The 17,828-nt window shown below is 51.4% G+C and overlaps 1 protein-coding gene across 3 annotated transcripts; it reads left to right on the top strand.

Moving 5' to 3' along the window:
• Positions 1 to 684: 684 nt before the first annotated feature.
• LOC100171448 (mucin 20, cell surface associated) lies at positions 685 to 16,664 on the top strand. Of its 3 annotated transcripts, NM_001131139.1 has the most exon segments (6): positions 2,759 to 2,864; positions 6,535 to 7,229; positions 7,401 to 8,199; positions 11,458 to 11,549; positions 14,870 to 15,641; positions 16,341 to 16,664. In NM_001131139.1, coding segments are annotated over 5 exon segments (1,731 nt in total). In that variant the 5' UTR covers positions 2,759 to 2,788; the 3' UTR covers positions 14,939 to 15,641; positions 16,341 to 16,664.
• The last annotated feature ends 1,164 nt before the right edge of the window (positions 16,665 to 17,828 follow it).

Below are 17,828 nucleotides of genomic sequence, written 5' to 3'. Positions count from 1 at the left end.
AGGAACTTTCTGCATAAGACTGTTATGGCCCCCAGGGCTAACAGTCATCTGCCCAGGCTTGTAAATTTCCCAAATACTGAGGAAAATGGTCAAAAATTCAGCAAACCCAGGGAAGCTTTCAGCCAGGCTTCCTTTCCAGAGATTCCTCACTTCCTCATCTGCAATGGGCTGGGGTGGATTCACCTGCTGCTGGAATGAGGAAGCCCTTATCCCTGCGGGGGCGGGGCTGGAGGAGGGCTGGGGTGGCTGAGAGGAGCTACATTGTTGCTTAGTCTCTTCTCCATCTTCCCTTGGGCTAAGGCTCACAGTGGATCACAGCTACTAGATGGGTCTAAGAGAATACAACCCCTGCTGTGACCCAGGCCTCCTCTCCCTAACTGACTTCTCCCAGCGGGGGGGGGGGGGTCCTTGTCTCATTTGATAAGCAAAGGGCTGAGGCTGAGTGGAGGATGGAAGGGACTCAGCCTACAGATCAATGGTGTCCAAGATCCCCACCCCAAGTGCTGGGTTTTGTCCCCTATGGACCCCCCTCAGCCTCTTCTGGGGAGTCTTCCTCCTCCCATTCCCTCCCATTCCCTCCCATTCCCTCCCATTCCCTCCCATCCCCTCCCATTCCCTCCCATTCCCTCCTTCTTCCCAGCAGCACAGCCCAGAGCAGAGTAAATTTCTGGAAGACAATGTCACACACCCAACGCAGAACCAGACCACGAGGCCAAAAGGACCTTGTAGATCACGTTGACAGAGGCCCAGAGAGGGCAGATGACTTGTACGTTCACACAGCTCCTGGGTCAGTGTTAAGAGTAAATTTCTGGAAGACAATGTCACACGCCCAATGCAGAACCAGACCACAGGGCCAAAAGGACCTTGTAGATCATGTTGATGGAGGCCCAGAGAAGGCAGATAACTTGTAAATTCACACAGCTCCTGGGTCAGTGTTAAGGAGAGAGCTGGAAATGGAACCTGGACCTTCCAATTTTCTTTCTCTTTTTTTTTCAGACAGAGTCTTGCTCTGTCACCCAGGCTGGAGTGCAGTGGAGCAATCTCAGCTCACTGCAACCTTCACCTCCCAGGTTCAAGCAATTCTCCTGCCTCAGCCTCCCGAGTAGCTGGGATTACAGGCGTGCACCACCACACCCGGCTAGATTTTTTATTTTTAGTAGAGATGGGGTTTCGCCATGTTGGTCAGGCTGGTATTGAACTCCTGGCCTCAAGTGATCCACCCACTTTGGCCTCCCAAAGTGCTGGGATTATAAGCGTGAGCCACCATGCCTGACTAGTTTTTGTATTTTTAGTAGAGATGGGGTTTTGCCATGTTGGTTAGGCTGGCGTCGAACTCCTGGCCTCCAGTGATCTGCCCACCTTGGCCTCTCAAAGCACTGGGGTTACTGGCATGAGCCACTGCACCCAGCCTGGTTTTAAAGTTCTTTCCAGTTCTGAGATGTTGTGATTCCCTGATGCAGATCCAGCAGGCTTTCTTCTACCCAAGAGCTGCCTTCATCAGCGCTCCTGCCCTGAAATTCCCAAGCTACCTTGTCTGGTCACTGGCCAGTGGCCATAACAGTTCACGTCCGTGACACATGGAGGGAGTAAGATTCTTCTCTAGGGCGTTTGGAAATATATTCGGTAACTGCATGTCCCTTCTCATGGCTGAATCTCTAGCTTGGCTGAGTCATCACCCTCATGCGTCCTCTCTTCCTAGGCCCCAAGACTCAGATAAGCGCCCTCACCTTTTCTCTCTTCCCAGCTAGTCTCTTCCCCAGCCCCGTGCCTTCAGCCTGGCCAGTGTTCCTGGCTTTGACTGGGATGCAGAATCACAGGATGATGAAGATGGAAGGTTGTTAGCATTAGAGTTGTCCCACACTGGGGAGCCGTCTCTTCTCCCCAGCGCTTGAGGATCAGAATGGATGTCAGGGTTCTCGCTCATTTACTGAGCACCTAAGATGTATATATTTTTGATGAGCATCAGCTGTGCAGCAGGCAATGTGTAAAAGCTTTACTATCACATGTGAACCTCACGACAACAGCCCAGGGAGGTACGGTTTATCCATTTACAGAGCAGGAAGTGAAAGTTCAGACTGGCTCTGAAATTTGCCCTCGGTGATAGAGCTAATCATGCCCAGGACCAGGAATGAAACCCGGGTCTGACTCGAAGCCCAAGCTCCAGGCATGGGAGGCGGTGGTGGTGAAACGTGACCTCCTGTGGCTTTCCCAGCACAAGACTGAGGGGTCAAGTTCACTGTGGAAGTGATTTGGCCAGGTGCAGTGGCTCATGCCTGTCATCCCAGCACTTTGGGAGGCTGAGGCAGGCGGATCACCTGAGGTCAGGAGTTCGAGACCAGCCTGGCCAACATGGTGAAACCCTGTCTCTACTAAAAATGCAAAAATTAGCCGGGCATGGTTGTGCACATCTGTAATCCCAGCTACTCCGGAGGCTGAGGCAGGAGAATTGCTTGATCGGGAGGAAGAGGTTTCATTGAGCTGAGATCTCACTACTGTACATTCTAGCCTGTGTGACAGAGCGAGACTCCATCTCAAAAAAAAAAAAAAAAAAAAAAGCTAGTGATTCCATATCTTCAAATCAAATTTCAGTGGAGTGTTTACCGGGCAAGGAAGGCAGGGGGGTCAGCTTGCTGACAGCCTCAACCTGCCAGCCCTCAGCCAGCACATTTGTGATCACCTGGTCACACACCTGGGCAGGAGGCTGCCCCTCCTCCCTGTTTGAGGAAGCAGGAAAAGGTACCCGTGAGAGACAGCCAGCAGTTCTGTGGAGCGGCGGTGGCTGGCTAGGATGGGCTCTCTCTGGGGTCTGGCTCTGCCCCTTTTCTTCTTCTGCTGGGAGATTGGGGTCTCTGGGAGCTCTGCAGGTAAGGAGGCCAGAGGGGCCTGGTGGGCCTCTCCCCTAGTGGGGCTCTGGGAGTGAATTTCAGTATGAGCCGCCATTCATGGGCAAGGGCAGGCTCTCTTGGATTGATTATAATGAACCACAGTGCTACCTGTGAAGTGCTATTATTGTTGATAAAGAGTGTGCAAATGACAGTGTGAGTGAGTGTAAGAGTGCATGGCGCTGCAGTACACACTAATCAACCATGACGGTGTGTGTGAGTGTAAGAGTGCATGGCGCTGCAGTACACACTAATCAACCATGACCGTGTGTGTGAGTGTGAGTGTGCCTGGCACCGCAGTATACACTAATCAGCCATGACGCTGCCATCGTAAGGGGTGGCTGAGAGTTTGTCTTTATGAATGTGGGAGAGTAAGTGGGGCATGGAGCGGGGGTGCAGGGAGGTGCCAGCTGGTGATCATTGTGCAGAAAGCTGAAGAATGTGGCTTAACAAGATTCTGACTCCTCCAAGTTTATTACCTAGCATGGATTTCCTTTAAAATACAGATTTTGTGTGAAAAGTCCAATTGCCACAAACTGCTTGGGAAGGGTGGATACTGAGAGGCAGGGCTTTTGTGAAACACGGGAATGAACCCTGACCTGTTGCCAACAGGAGTTGTGCCAAACTCATCACATACATTAAAAAATAAAAAAGAATTTATTTTATTTATTTATTTTTTTAGAGCAGTTCTAGGTTCGCTCTAAACCTCCAGTGGAGAGGTTGGGTGTGGTGGCTCACACCTGTAATCCCAGCACTTTGGGAGGCCGAGGTGGGTGGATCACCTGAGGTCAGGAGTTCGAGACCAGCCTGACCAACATGGAGAAACCCCATCTCTACTAAAAATACAAAATTAGCCAGGTGTGGTAGCAGGTGCCTGTAATCTCAGCTACTCGGGAGGCTGAGGCAGGAGAATTGCTTGAACCTGGGAGGTGGAGGTTGCAGTGAGCTGACATTGCACCACTGCACTGCAGCCTGGGCAACAAAAGTGAAACTCTGTTTCAAAAAAAAAAAAAACTGGAGTGGAGAGTATAGAATTCCCATCCCCACCACTCACAGCCTCCCCCATCATCAACATCCCCACCAGAGTGGCACATTTGTTAGGACTGAGGAATCTACTTTGACACATCATTATCATACATTATATTTTTAATCCTCACAATGGCCCCACAAGATCGGCCCTGTTCTTACCACCCCCCACCTCCACTGCTTTAAGGACAGGGCCACTGTGCTTCTGGGGATCCAGTAACAACTCCTCGGAGCCAGGATCTGACTCCACACAGGCCTGAGCACTGCACCCCGCGGCCTCCTGCCTGTGCTCACCGTGGCCTGGTTTGCGCTGCACGTGTCCCGTGAGCTCCACTTTGCAGGTGCGGAAATGCAGGCTTGGAGCTGAGAGACTTGGCCAGGGTCACAGGGCAGAGAGCAGATTCTCCACCTCAGGGTCCCAAGTCCACACGCTTTCCTCTCCACCAGATTTGAAGATTGTACCAGGAGAGCCGCAGTGTTCCAGAGCTACCGAGGGACTGGGTCGGGCTTTGCTGTATTTGAGAAGACCCCCCTGGACCCGAGAGGCTGTGGGCTTGGGGAGCATGAGGAGGTTTCACAGCAGAAAGGACACTCCGGGGCTACCGGACAAGCCGGAAAATGTGCCAGGGGAAGTCAGGCTCCAAGGGCACCACTCTGGGCTTCCAGCTGTGTGGGCTGGACCAAGAAGGCTCAGAGAAATGATCTCAGGCCTTGAAGTGGGGAGAAGAAACTGTATTATGAAGGCAGATGAACAGTTCCTGCAAAAGTGAGATTTGTGTGTGCAGCTGGGCCGCACCGGACCAGGGATGAGAGTGGGTGCCTGGGACTCGCCTACACTGCCTGGGGGTGCAGCCCGCACTCCTCACTACAGTCAAATCGACTGTGCGTGCCTTCCAGTGGCTTGGGAGAGGACTCCAGGGGGAGGGATGCTTACCTTGTGGGCTTTGGAATATAAGCCCTTTCACCTTCTCCGCTGGTCCTCACCACCTTGGCAAGGCAGGTATTGTAACCCTGTTTTCTCAGGTAAGGACATGGAGGCTGGGAGGGGTCTAGAGACTGGCCTGGCTAGTAGGAGGCTGAGTCAGGATTTGAACCAGCAGATCATCTGGCCCCAGAGCCGGTAGTGGGCGGCACAGCGGGAGCTGCAACCGAGGCTCTTGACTCCTGCCTCATCATTCCCTGAGGTCCACAGGACAACCAGCCGGGGACCTGGGACCCCATCTTGATGCCCTGGGGAGAGGTGCTAGGCCTCTTTTGGGTCTATGGGCTACTTTTGGGCCAGTGGAGCCCGGTAAAGACCATCTCAAACCATGTGCCAGGGGAGGTCAGACTCCAAGAGCGCCACCTTCGGGCTTCCAGCTGTGTGGGCTGGACCAAGAAGGCTCAGAGAATTAGGAGGTTCATATCTGATCCTTTTCCTTCCAAGACTGGGATTACCAGATAAAACACAGGGCATCCAGTTACATTTGAATTTCAGGTAACAATTTTTTTTAAGTGTAAGTATGTAGCCAATATTGCATGAGAAATACTCATGCTAAAAAGTTATTCGTCATTTATCTGAAATGCAAGTTCAAATTTAACCAAGTACCCTGTATTTTTATTTGCTAAATCTAGAAACCCTCTCCAAGAGGTTCCTTGCCCTACTCACAGGGAGAGCCCGATCTCCCTCTAGACAGGGGAGGCCCCCTTTTTCAGGCCGGAAAAGATCTTGTAGTAAACTACTCAAGAGGCTGAGGCAGGAGGATCGCCTGAGCCCAGGAATTCAAGACCTGCCTGGGCAACAGAGCAAGACCCTGTCTCTGGGGAAAATATCGTACCGTAGCCTCCCTCAGGGACTCCCGTTCCTCCCACCTCAGGTCCAGTCAAGGGAACAGGCCTCTGCTCTAGGCAGAAGTGCCAGCAGCCGCTGTCTGAAAAGCTAGGTTTTGCCTGAGCTGGCTCCCTGTGTCCTGTGGAAAATGCCTGGCCACGGTTTCTATGGTTCCCAGGCTCCAACCCTGCAGTCCTCAGCCCTCATCAGCAGGGGCCTCGGCAGGGTGGGGAGTGCCCTCTTTCCCTTGCCGGAGCCCCAAGGACTCTGCCAGCTCCCTCGTTTTGGCAGCAGCACTGCCCACCCTGTCTCAGGAGGTTCCTTCCCCTCAATCCACCCAGCTACCCTGAAAGGCAAATCATAGGCCTTTCTCATCTTTTAAGTGTTTTTACTTCCATAGGGAAGCATGTGTTGGATGAGAAAAGTATCCAGGGAAGGAGACACAGGTTCAGAAAGCTCTGCGAGTCCTGGATGCTGGTCTGCCTTCTTGGCTCACCCTGGAAGGTGGACGCTGGCCCCATACATCCCCTCTTAAAGATGCAGGCCAACAGCCAGCAGATCCCGGGGCTTGCTGGCCCCAAGTGAGTTGTCAGGGCTTCAGAGGACGCCAGTCACGGCAACCCCAGCTCCGTGGCTGCCACACCGGCCTGGGCTTCCCAGGACTGCCTCCTTCTTGTTCCCTTATGTAGATGAAAAATGAGGTAATGGCACTCCCCCTCCCCACCCTCCTCCCAGAAGTGCCCAGGGTGTAAACGCAATAGCTTGTGTGAAGTCCACTGGAACCCAGGCTCACCAAGTCAGTCTTAACCAACACAGGCCCCAGCACCCGCAGAGCAGACACTGCGATGACAACAGACAACACAGAAGTGCCTGCTATGACTCCAGCACCAGGCCATGCCACTCTGGAAACTCAAACGCTGAGCGCTGAGACCTCTTCTAAGGCCTCAACCCCAGCCAGCCCCATTCCAGAAGCAGAGACCAGAGGAGCCAAGAGAATTTCCCCTGCAAAAGAGACCAGGACTTTCACAAAAGCACCTCCCGACTTCAGGGTGCTGATCGCCACCTCTGTGGAGACATCAGCCACCAGTGGCAGCCCCAAGGGAGCTGGAATGACCACAGTTCAGACTGTCACAGGCAGTGATCCAGAGGAAGCCATCTTTGACACCCTTTGCACCGATGACAGCTCTGAAGAGGCAAAGACACTCACAGTGGACATATTGACATTGGCTCACACTTCCACAGAAGCTAAGGTGCTGTCCTCAGAGAGCAGCGCCTCTTCCGACAGCCCCCATCCAGTCATCACCCCCTCACTGGCCTCAGAGAGCAGCACCTCTTCTGACAGCCCCCATCCAGTCATCACCCCATCATGGGCCTCAGAGAGCAGTGCCTCTTCCGACAGCCCCCATCCAGTCATCACCCCCTCACTGGCCTCAGAGAGCAGCACCTCTTCTGACAGCCCCCATCCAGTCATCACCCCGTCATGGGCCTCAGAGAGCAGCGCCTCTTCCGATGGCCCCCATCCAGTCATCACCCCGTCACTGGCCTCAGACAGCAGCGCCTCTTCTGACAGCCCCCATCCAGTCATCACCCCGTCACGGGCCTCAGACAGCAGCGCCTCTTCTGAGAGCCCCCATCCAGTCATCACCCCGTCATGGGCCTCAGAGAGCAGCGCCTCTTCCGACAGCCCCCATCCAGTCATCACCCCCTCATGGTCCCCGGGATCTGACATCACTCTCCTCACTGAAGCCCTGGTGACCGTCACCCACATCGAGGTTATCAATTGCAGCATCACAGAAATAGAAACACTGACTTCCAGCATCCCTGGGGCCTCAGACAGAGATCACGTCCCCATGGAAGGGGTGAAGGCCTCGTCCACCTCCGATCCACCAGCTCTGCCTGACTCCACTGATGCAAAACCACATATCACTGAGGCCACAGCCTCTGCCAAGACCCTGTCCACAGCCGGCACCACAGAGTCAGCCGCACCTGGTGCCACAGTTGGGACCCCACTCCCCACCAACAGCACCACAGAAAGCGAAGTGACAGCACCCAGGGCCACGACCCTCAGTGGAGCTCTGGCCACAGTTAGTGGGAATCCCCTGGAAGAAACCTCAGCCCTCTCTGTTGAGACACCAAGTTACGTCAAAGTCTCAGGAGCAGCTCCGGTCTCCATAGAGGCTGGGTCAGCAGTGGGCAAAACTACTTCCTTTGCTGGGAGCTCTGCTTCCTCCTACAGCCCCTCGGAAGCCGCCCTCAAGAATTTCACCCCTTCAGAGACACCGACCACGGACATCACAACCCAGGGGCCCTTCCCCACCAGCAGGGACCCTCTTCCTTCTGTCCCTCCGACTACAACCGACAGCAGCCAAGGGACGAACAGCACCTTAGCCAAGACCACAACCTCAGCAAAGACCCCCATGAAGCCCCCAACAGCCACACCCACCACTGCTCGGACGAGGCCAACCACAGACGTGAGTGCAGGTAAGTGGCTCCCACTGGTGATCTTCGGGGATTTGGGATGTGGAGTTTCCAGGAGGTCTCCTCACTTGAGGAGTGCAGAGGAAGGAAGGATCTGGAGCCTATTCAGAGCCTGCTCCTGATGTTACCTCTTTGTAATCTTCTAGTGGTTCTTGGCGAAATCAGGAAAAGGCAGATGGAGGGTTGTGTATGGAAAGATGTGGGGATGGAAGTCTGGAGAAATGGTTTGCGGTCTCGGCTCTGCCTCTAACAACCTGAGTGACCTTGGGCAAGTCCCCATCCCTCTCTGGGCCTCAGCTTCCCCACCCATAGTTGGAGAGGGTTGGGATGGGCACTGAAGTCCTGTCCAACTCTGACCTTCTGTGAAGTGCACTGTTAAGCAGCTCTGGAAGCTTCTATTCCAGCCATAGCCACACAGAGGAGCAGCAGGCAGGCATCAGGCCCAAGCTGCTGCTCTCTGACGGGCTGGGACCCCATGAAATTGGGGCCTGCTGGATGCATTTCCTGGGATTTATGCCATAGATAGTGACTTAAAATAAATTAATACAGGCCGAGTGCGGTGGCTTATGCCTGTAATCCCAGCACTTTGGGAGGCAGAGGTGGGCGGATCACCTGAGGTTAGAAGTTTGAGACCAGCCTGACCAATATGATGAAACCCCTTCTCTACTAAAAATATGAAAATTAGCTGGGCTTGGTGGCAGGAACCTGTAATCCCAGCTACTTCAGAGGCTGAGGCAGGAGAATCACTTGAACCCGGGAGGCGGAGGTTGCAGTGAGCTGAGATGGAGTGAAACTCCGTCTCAAAAAAAAAAGTAAGATAAAATAAACAAATAAATACGGCGAAGGCTTGGGAGTTTAAAGCTACATCTCGGAGGCAACAGGGACTTCTCAGGGGAGAAGTTCATTGTCAGAGGCTGCTTGGTCAGTCCAGCTTCTGGTCAGCCTGTAGCCTCCACCTCCACACTTCCTGTCACTCTGCCCTTGGGCCTCATCTCTGTGTATCCGCAGCTTGTTACCACCTTTCTGGGGGAGGTGGGAATACAAATATTAATCACAACCACTCAATACATAAAGATATTATTGAATATCTTTTGTATTGTAGGCAGGGGTTTTATAAACATGTTTCACACCCAGTAAGCATCAGCCCCAGGTGAACATTCTCTCCAGTGCCAGGCAGTGTGCCACCAGCTTTGCATATGTTATCTCCTCTATGTAACCTTCAGAACAGCCTTAGGAGGTGGGTAACATGACCCCATCTGACAGGGTTAAAGATGGTAGCTAAACTGCCCTGGAAAGTGAAGGGGTGGCCTGCCCCTCCACACCTGTGGGTATTTCTAGTCGGGTGGGATGAGAGACTTAGAAAAGAAATAAGACACAGAGACAAAGTATAGAGAAACAACAGTGGGCCCAGGGGACTGGCACTCAGCACACCAAGGACCTGCACCGGCACCGGTCTCTGAGATTTCTCAGTTTTTATTGATTATTATTTTCATTATTTTAGCAAAAAGGAATGCAGTAGGAGAGCAGGGTGATAATAAGGAGAAGATCAGCAAAAAACATGTGAGCAAAAGAATCTACATCATAATTAAGTTCAAGGGAAGGTACTATGCCTGGACGTGCACGTAAGCCAGATTTATGTTTCTCTCCACCGGAACATCTCAGTGGAGTAAAGAATAACAAGGCAGCATTGCTGCAAACATGTCTCACCTCCTGCCATAGGGCGGTTTTTCTCCTATCTCAGAATTGAACAAATGTACAATCGGGTTTTATACCAAGACATTCAGTTCCCAGGGGCAGGCAGGAGACAGCGGCCCTCCTCTATCTCAGCTGCAAGAGGCTTTCCTCTTTTACTAATCCACCTCAGCACAGACCCTTTATGGGTGTCAGGCTGGGGCATGGTCAGGTCTTTCTCATCCCACGAGGCCATGTTTCAGACTATCACATGGGGAGAAACCTTGCACAATACCCCGCTTTCAAGGGCAGAGGTCCCTGTGGCTTTCCACAGTGCATTGTGCCCCTGGTTTATTGAGACTAGAGAATGGCGATAACTTTTACCAAGGATACTGCTTGTAAACATTTTGTTAACAAGGCACGTCCTGCACAGCCCTAAATCCCTTAAACCTTGATTTTATACAACACATGTTTTTGTGAGCTCAAGGTTGGGGCAAAGTTACAAATTAACAACATCTCAGCAAAGCTTGTTTAAAGTACAGGTCTTTTTTCAAAATGGAGTCTCTTATGTCTTTCCTTTCTACGTAGACACAGTAACAGTCTGATCACTCCTTCTTTTCCCTGGAAAGAAAAATACTTTATTATTTGTTGATTAGATAAGACATTCATATGATCTGAAATGGAAAGGCACAAAAAGATTCGCCATAAAATATCTTTCTCCCCTGGCTGTGCCCCCACCCAGTTCTCTCCACACATGTAACCCGTGAGATTGTCTCGTGTGCAATTTTCTGCAAATGAAATGTACATACAGAAGCAAATATATGTGTCTATTTCATCTTCCTCTTTTTTTTTTTTTGAGACAGAGTTTCGCTCTTGTTGCCCACGTTGGAGTGTAGTGCTGTGATCTCAGATCACCACAACCTCCACCTCCCAGGTTCAGGTGATTCTCCTACCTCAGCCTCCTGAGTAGCTGGGATTACAGGTGTGCACCACCACTCCCGGCTCATTTTGTATTTTTAGTAAAGACGAGATTTCTCCATGTTGGTCAGGCTGGTCTCAAACTCCCGACCTCAGGTGGTCCACCTGCCTCGGCCTCCCAAAGTGCTGGGATGACAGGCGTGAGCCACCCCACCCAGCCATATTTCATCCTCCTTTTTTGTGCAAATGGAGCACATGATAAGCTCAGAAGAAAAGGTTTTCATTTACTTTGTATTTTAAGTTCATATTCGTGGCCTTGTGTTTTGTTTCTTTGACTGATGTTATTTATTTATTTATTGAGATGGGGTCTCGCTCTGTTGTCCAGGCTGGAGTGCAGTGGCCTGATTTTGGCTCACTGTAACCTCTACCTCCTGAGTTCAAGCAACTCTCCTGCCTCAGCCTTCTGAGTAGCTGGGATGACAGGCGTGAGCTACCACGCCCGGCTGATTTTTGTATTTTTAGTAGAGATGGGGTTTCACCATGCTGGCCAGGCTGGTCTCGAACTCCTGGCCTCAGGTGATCCACCTGCCTTGGCCTCCCAAAGTGCTGGGATTACAGGTGTGAGCCACTGCGCCCAGCCCTGATTTTGATCTTACTGTTCTCCATTTGCAGGTGAAAATGGAGGTTTCCTCCTCCTGAGGCTGAGTGTGGCTTCCCTGGAAGACCTCACTGACCCCAGAGTGGCAGAAAGGCTGATGCAGCAGGTGAGCGGGCACTTTCCAGGTGGGGGGAGTAGAGGAAGGGGTGAGGTTCGCAGGGGCTGCTGGGAAGACCCACAGGACACAGAACAGCAGCTGCCGCACTTGGAAGGGAGTCTCATTTCTTATGGAGAATTAGGAGCTGAATCTGAGGATCTGCCTGGCTTTGCTTCTGCCTGCCTTCTCCGAGTTCTTCATTTCCTTCTCTGCAATGTAAACACGTGACTCTCAGAGCCCCCAATTTCTTCTGGTCCTTGGAAGCTTGGCCTTCTGGCCCCTGAGGTGAAGGTCGGTGATATTGATGGGAGGGGAGGCCGGACTCTTGGTTGTAAGTGGCAGAAACCCAAGTCAGAGCAGTTTATGCAAAAACAAACAAACAAACAAAAAGGCAAGGTCTTAGAAACCTAGAAGCATCTCTTCAGCTTCAGTACGGCTGGATCCAGCAGCTGCAACACGATCATGGGGATTTTCTCTCCCTGTACCTCTACTCCCTTCATTCTTCAGTCTTTTTTCATATGTATGAAAAGGCAGCCTTGTTAGCCACAGATTCACAAGGCACTTCCCTCTCCCCAAATTTTCTTTTCTTTTCTTTTTTCTCTCTTTCTTTCTTTTTTTTTTTTTTTTGAGACGAAGTGTTGCTCTGTCGCCCAGGCTGGGGTACAGTGGCGTGATCTTGGCTCACTGCAAGCTCCGCCTCCCGGGTTCACACCATTCTCCTGCTTCAGCCTCCCGAGTAGCTGGGACTACAGGCACCCGCCACCAAGCCCGGCTAATTTTTATGTATTTTTTTTAGTAGAGACAGGGTTTCACCGTGTTAACCAGGATAGTCTCAATCTCCTGACCTCGTGATCCGCCCGTCTTGGCCTCCCAAAGTGCTGGGATTACAGGTGTGAGCCACCGCACCCGGCCCCCTCTCCCCAAATTTTCATGTCATCTGGGGAAGAGCAGGTCTCCGTGGCCTGCAAAGGTCACCAGGACTGACAACCCAATCAGGATCCCACAGAGGAAGGATGAGCTCCAAGAAAATAGGGAGGCTAGGCAGAAAAAACCCCAGAGATGTATACTCTAGATGAGGACCATGATTGGGATGTAATTGTACAAGTTGGGAAAATTATCCTAAAACCCACTGGACAGAACTTCCAATGGTGAAGTTCCGGGGTCAGGGTTTTGAGGATGGGTATGGTGTGGCTTGTTGGAGGTTAGACTGGGTCAGCTCAGTGCAGATGTCACGGGCCTGGCATCGCTGAGGGGTAGCTGGTTCTCCTACTGTGTGGTACAAAGTAGCAGATGGGGCATGATGGGAAGTGTCTAAGCTCTGCTCACAGATGTGACCGTGAAAACAGGCCCAGTGCACAGTCTGATGTGGATTGCCTCTTTGACAGTGCCCTTGCTAATATCTGAAGCTTGCATTTAGCACCTCTCACAGTCAATGGGTGCTGCACCGCTTAAAAGTGGCTCAGGCTTCCTGTCATCCCTTGCAAGGGTAAACCTGGCAGAGATGCTGGCTGGGGGTCTTATGCCAGGTGTAGAGTTCATAGCCAGGCTGGACAGGTGGAATGATTGCCCTTAGCAGAGGGAAGCAAGATATGTCCGTGGAGAGTGGGATCCTTTGTTGCAGGCGAAAGAAAACCTCTGTCTGTCTGTCGTAAGTAAAAGGGGGATTTGTTGGCAGCGTCCCAGAGTGCATAGAATCAAAGCAATGCCAGGACAGCAGGCTTGGAAAATAGGCAGGAGGGCCCCCAGGGGCTCTGGGGGCCAGACAGTGGGATCAGGCTGGCTGAGACACTGTCCCTCTTGCTGGTGAGTCACTATTGGATGCTGCCACAGCCAACGGGCATCACGCGGCCTGCGCACACGTTCACACAGGTTCTCGCTGCCTTTTTGTCTCGCTGGACTTTTTGCTTCAGAGCCAAAGTCCTGAGTAGGAACATTCGATAGTCCGAGCTTAGCCCTTGTACTCCCATGAGCCCACAGCCAGGAGCCAGGGGTTGGGAAGAAGGGATATCTGCGTCCTTGGAGTTCTCTTAGCAGCAGCGAGACCCATCATGACTCCCACTGTAAGGAGTTCCCTAAACATGGCACGGGGTTCGACACCCAATGGCCAAATAAATGACAAATGCCCCTGGCACGCGATAATCAAAGTAGCGAGTGTGAATCCTTGTGGGAGAGGGAAGCCAGTTGCTTTTGTTTTGTTTTGTTTTGTTTTGTTTTCTGAGACTGAGTCTCACTCTGTCGCCCAGGCTGGAGTGCAGTGGTGCGATCTTGGCTCACCACAACCTCCACCTCCCAGGTTCAAGCCATTCTCCTGCCTCAACCTTCTGAGTAGCTGGGATTACAGGCCCGCACCACCATACCTGGCTAATTTTTGTATTTTTAGTAGAGATGGAGTTTCAGGTTTCAGCATCTTGGCCAGGCTAGTCTCAAACTCTTGACCTCGTGATCCACCTGCCTCAGCCTCCCAAAGTGCTGGGATTACAGTCGTTGAGTCATTGCGCCCAGCTGGGAAGCCAGTTTTGTTTTCTTTTTCTTTTTCTTTCCATTTTTCTTTTTCTTTTCTTTTCTTTTATTTTTCTTGAGACAGATTCTCGCTCTGTCATCCAGGCTGGAGTGCAACGGTGCAATCTCGGCTCGCTGCAACCTTTGCCTCCTGGATTCAAGCGATTCTCCTGCCTCAACCTCCCGAGTAGCTGGGATTACAGGTGCACACTACCACTCCTGGCTAATTTTTGTATTTTTAGTAGAGATGGGGTTTCTCCATGTTGGTCAGGCTGGTCTCAAACTCCTGGCGTCAGGTGACCCACCCGCCTCTGCTTCCCAAAGCACCGGGATTATTGGCGTGAGCCACCACACCCGGCCGGGAAGCCAGTTTTGAATCTCAGGTCTAAGCCCCCAAACCAGAAATGATTTCAGGAATCAGAAAAAACTGGGAGATCAGGAGCAGGTCAGGCAGCTGAGGCGCACTCACCAGGCCATGTGGGGTTGGGTGTCAGTTCTCATCTGGGGACAGCCCAATGGTTTGGGCTCAGGGATTAGACAATGAGCTTCGGAACCAGCTAGATCTGGGTGTGAATTCTAGTTCCCAACTGTGTGATCTTGGATGAGTTATTCCATGCGACTTTCATCCCTTATAAAATGAGGATCGTAACACCTGCTTTACAAGGTTGCTGTGAGGTTTAGATGACATAATGTGTGTAAGGCACCAGCCTGTGTCCAGCATGTAGGAGGCCCCGCATGCACTCTGCCCCACTGTCCCTTCCTGTCCTCTGCCTGTGGCAAGCTCATGGGCCAGATGGGCTGAAAGGACAGCTGGCTCCCTTGCTCTCCAGCTCCACCAGGAACTCCACGCCCATGCGCCTCACTTCCAGGTCTCCTTACTGCACGTCAGGAGAGGCTAACAGACATCAGCTGCAGCCAGGCATGTCCCGTACGCCAAAAGAGAGTGCTGCCCCTGGCCTGGGCACCCACCGACAGACTGCAGCTGCGTTACTGTGCTGAGAGGTACCCAGAAGGTTCCCATGAAGGGCAGCAGGTCCAAGCCCCTGACCCCAGATGTGGCAACAGGACCCTTGCTCATGTCCACCGGAGTGTATGTGTGGGGAGGGGCTTCACCTGTTCCCAGAGGTGTCCTTGGACTCACTTTGGCACATGTTCTGTGTTTCAGTAAAGAGAGACCTGGTCACCCATCTGTGTGCTTTCATCCTGTATTAGAATTCACACAGCGTGGCCCAGAGGCTGTCTTTTGATCTGCATGCTTTCGCCATTTTCACAGTAAGGGATTGTGTATAGTCTCACTGCTACCTCCTCCTTCCACTCCCCCAGGTCTTGGTTTGGACTTTGATGATAGCATTTGCTGAGACGGGCCTGGAGCCTGTTGAACAGCACGCTGCGGCAGGGCAGGGACCACCTTTGTTCATCTCAATATCCCCTGAACTAGCAGAGTGTCTGGCCTGTGGTGGGATTGCAGAGAATGTGGAATTGACCTAAATTTAAATTTCAAGTTCTGGACACAAGCCTCAATTATTCCTCTTATATGTTATAACTTACATGCTATTATTTTTAAAACATTAATATGGTTTACTTTTTATTATAAAAGTAAAACTTGGCCAGGCTCAGTGGCTCATGCCTGTAATACCAGCACTTTGGGAGGCTGAGGCCGGTGGATCACGAGGTCAGGAGTTTGAGACTAGCCTGGCCAACATGGTGAAACCCTGTCTCTACTAAAACCACAAAAATTAGCTGGGTGTGGTGGCAGGTGCCTGTAATCCCAGCTACCCAGGAGGCTGAGACAGGAGAATTGCTTGAACCCAGGAGGCGGAGGTTGCAGTGAGCCAAGATCCCACCACTGCCCTCCAGCCTAGGCAAAAGTCAAGACTCTGTCTCATAAATAAATAAATTTAAAATAAAAGTAAAACTTGTTTATGATTTCAAAATTTTGAAATATTCCAAAGACCAAGCAAAGTAAGAAGTAGGAAGAGGAGAAAGAAAAACTTTTCTATAATCCCACCTCTTAGATACAACGATTTATTTTTTAAAATTGAGACAGGGTCTCACTCTCACCCAAACTGCAGTGCAGTGGTGCCACCATGGCTCCCTGCAGCCTCCACCTCCCAGGCTCCAGTGATCCTCCCACCTCAGCCTCCTGAGGAGCTGGGACCACAGGTGCGCCACCACACCTGGCTAATTTTTGTGCTTTTTTTTTGTAAAAAAGGGGCTTTACCATGTTGACCAGGTTAGTCTCGATCTCCTGAGCTCAAGCAATCCTCCTGCCTCAGACTCACAAAGTGCTGGGATTACAGGCATGAGCCACTGTGCCCAGCCTTATATACAGCTATTATTATTAATGTATACTGTGTATTCAATTCAATTCTTAATCTCTCCACTTGGATGTTGATGAAATACATACCTCACATTCAACATTTCTTTCTTTTTTTTTTTGAGATGGAATGGAACCTGGCTCTGTCGCCCAGGCTGGAGTGCAGTGGCGTGACCTGGGCTCACTGCAAGCTCCGCCTCTTGGGTTCACATGGTTCTCCTGCCTCAGCCTCCTGAGTAGCTGGGACTACAGGTGCCACCACCATGCTCAGCTAATTTTTTGTATTTTTAGTAGAGATGGAGTTTCACCATGTCGGCCAGCCTGGTCTCAAACTCCTGACCTCAAGTGATCCACCCGCCTCAGCCTCCCAAAGTGCTGGGACTCCAGGCATGAGCACCGCTCCCAGCCTCCACATTTCTAAAATTGAAGTTCTGACCTTTTCTTCTGGACCTGCCCCACTTGCATCTTCCCTATCTCAGTTAACGTCAATTGCATCCTCCAGTTGCTCAAGCCGAAATCCTCGGCACCGTTCTTTATTCCCCCTCACATTTTGCACTGGGAAATTCTGCTGGCTCTACTGCCATCTAACTATGCCCAGAATGTGGCCCCTCCTCAGCATCTCCAGTGCTACCACCGAGATGGTCCACGACGTCATCATCTCTCACCTGCACTACTACAGGTCTCCCTGTTTCCAGCTCAGCCCCCACCCCAGTCTAGTCCCAGTGTCAGCCAGGGCTGTCTTTTCACAACATAAGGCAGACCACACCACTTCTTTGCTCCAATCCTCCCATTTCACTCAGAAGAAAAGCAGAGTTCTGACAACAGCTGCAAAGCCATGCATGACCTGCGCCCCTCCCCTGCCTCCTTAATTTGCTCACTGCACTGCAGCCACACGGATGTCTTTCTTGTCCCTTGAATGCACTGGGCCTGCTCTTGCCTTAGGACCTTTCTGTGCATTGCTTCGTCTGCTCAGAAGCCTTCTCCTCTACATATCCACTCGTCTAAACCCTCTACCTCCACCTTCACGCCCCTTCTCAGCGAGGTCTACGATGACTGTGTTGCCTACAAATTCAGTCTCCGCTTCTGTACTTTGATGTGCTTCATAGCGCTCATCACAATTGAACATCATACGTATCTTATTTGTTTTCTTTATTATCTGAGTCCCCCAACTAGAATGAAAGATTTTGCCCATTACGCTTTCCCTAGTGCCAACAACAGTACCTGGCACATACCAGGGGCTCAGTAAACATTTGTTAGATGAATGGAGGAAACAAGGAGACAATGTTGATGTTGCTGTTGCTGTGAGCACGGGGAGTCTGAACGTTTGACGGATCCCTTCCATTTCTGGAGTGGGGCGGAATGAGTTTCATAAAGTAGCCTGGACAAAAATAATTCGCTCATCTTGGCATATGTGTTGAGCACCTGCTACAGAAGAGAGACTGAGCTATGTGCCGTGGAGGATTCAAATCTGT

The sequence above is a fragment of the Pongo abelii genome, chromosome 2 (assembly GCF_028885655.2).
Source record: "Pongo abelii isolate AG06213 chromosome 2, NHGRI_mPonAbe1-v2.0_pri, whole genome shotgun sequence".
In the NCBI taxonomy this organism is placed as follows: Eukaryota; Metazoa; Chordata; class Mammalia; order Primates; family Hominidae; genus Pongo; species Pongo abelii.
The sequence above is the reverse complement of the archived record's forward strand: the minus strand, read 5'-3'. Positions and strand labels throughout refer to the sequence as shown.

Coding starts and splice junctions, on each gene's coding strand:
- LOC100171448 (XM_054550181.2), top strand. CDS start 2,789: ATGGGCTCTCTCTGGGGTCTGGCTCTGCCCCTTTTCTTCTTCTGCTGG. Junction 2,865..6,534: donor GGTCTCTGGGAGCTCTGCAG/GTAAGGAGGCCA, acceptor TAACCAACACAG/GCCCCAGCACCCGCAGAGCA. Junction 8,200..11,457: donor AACCACAGACGTGAGTGCAG/GTAAGTGGCTCC, acceptor CTCCATTTGCAG/GTGAAAATGGAGGTTTCCTC.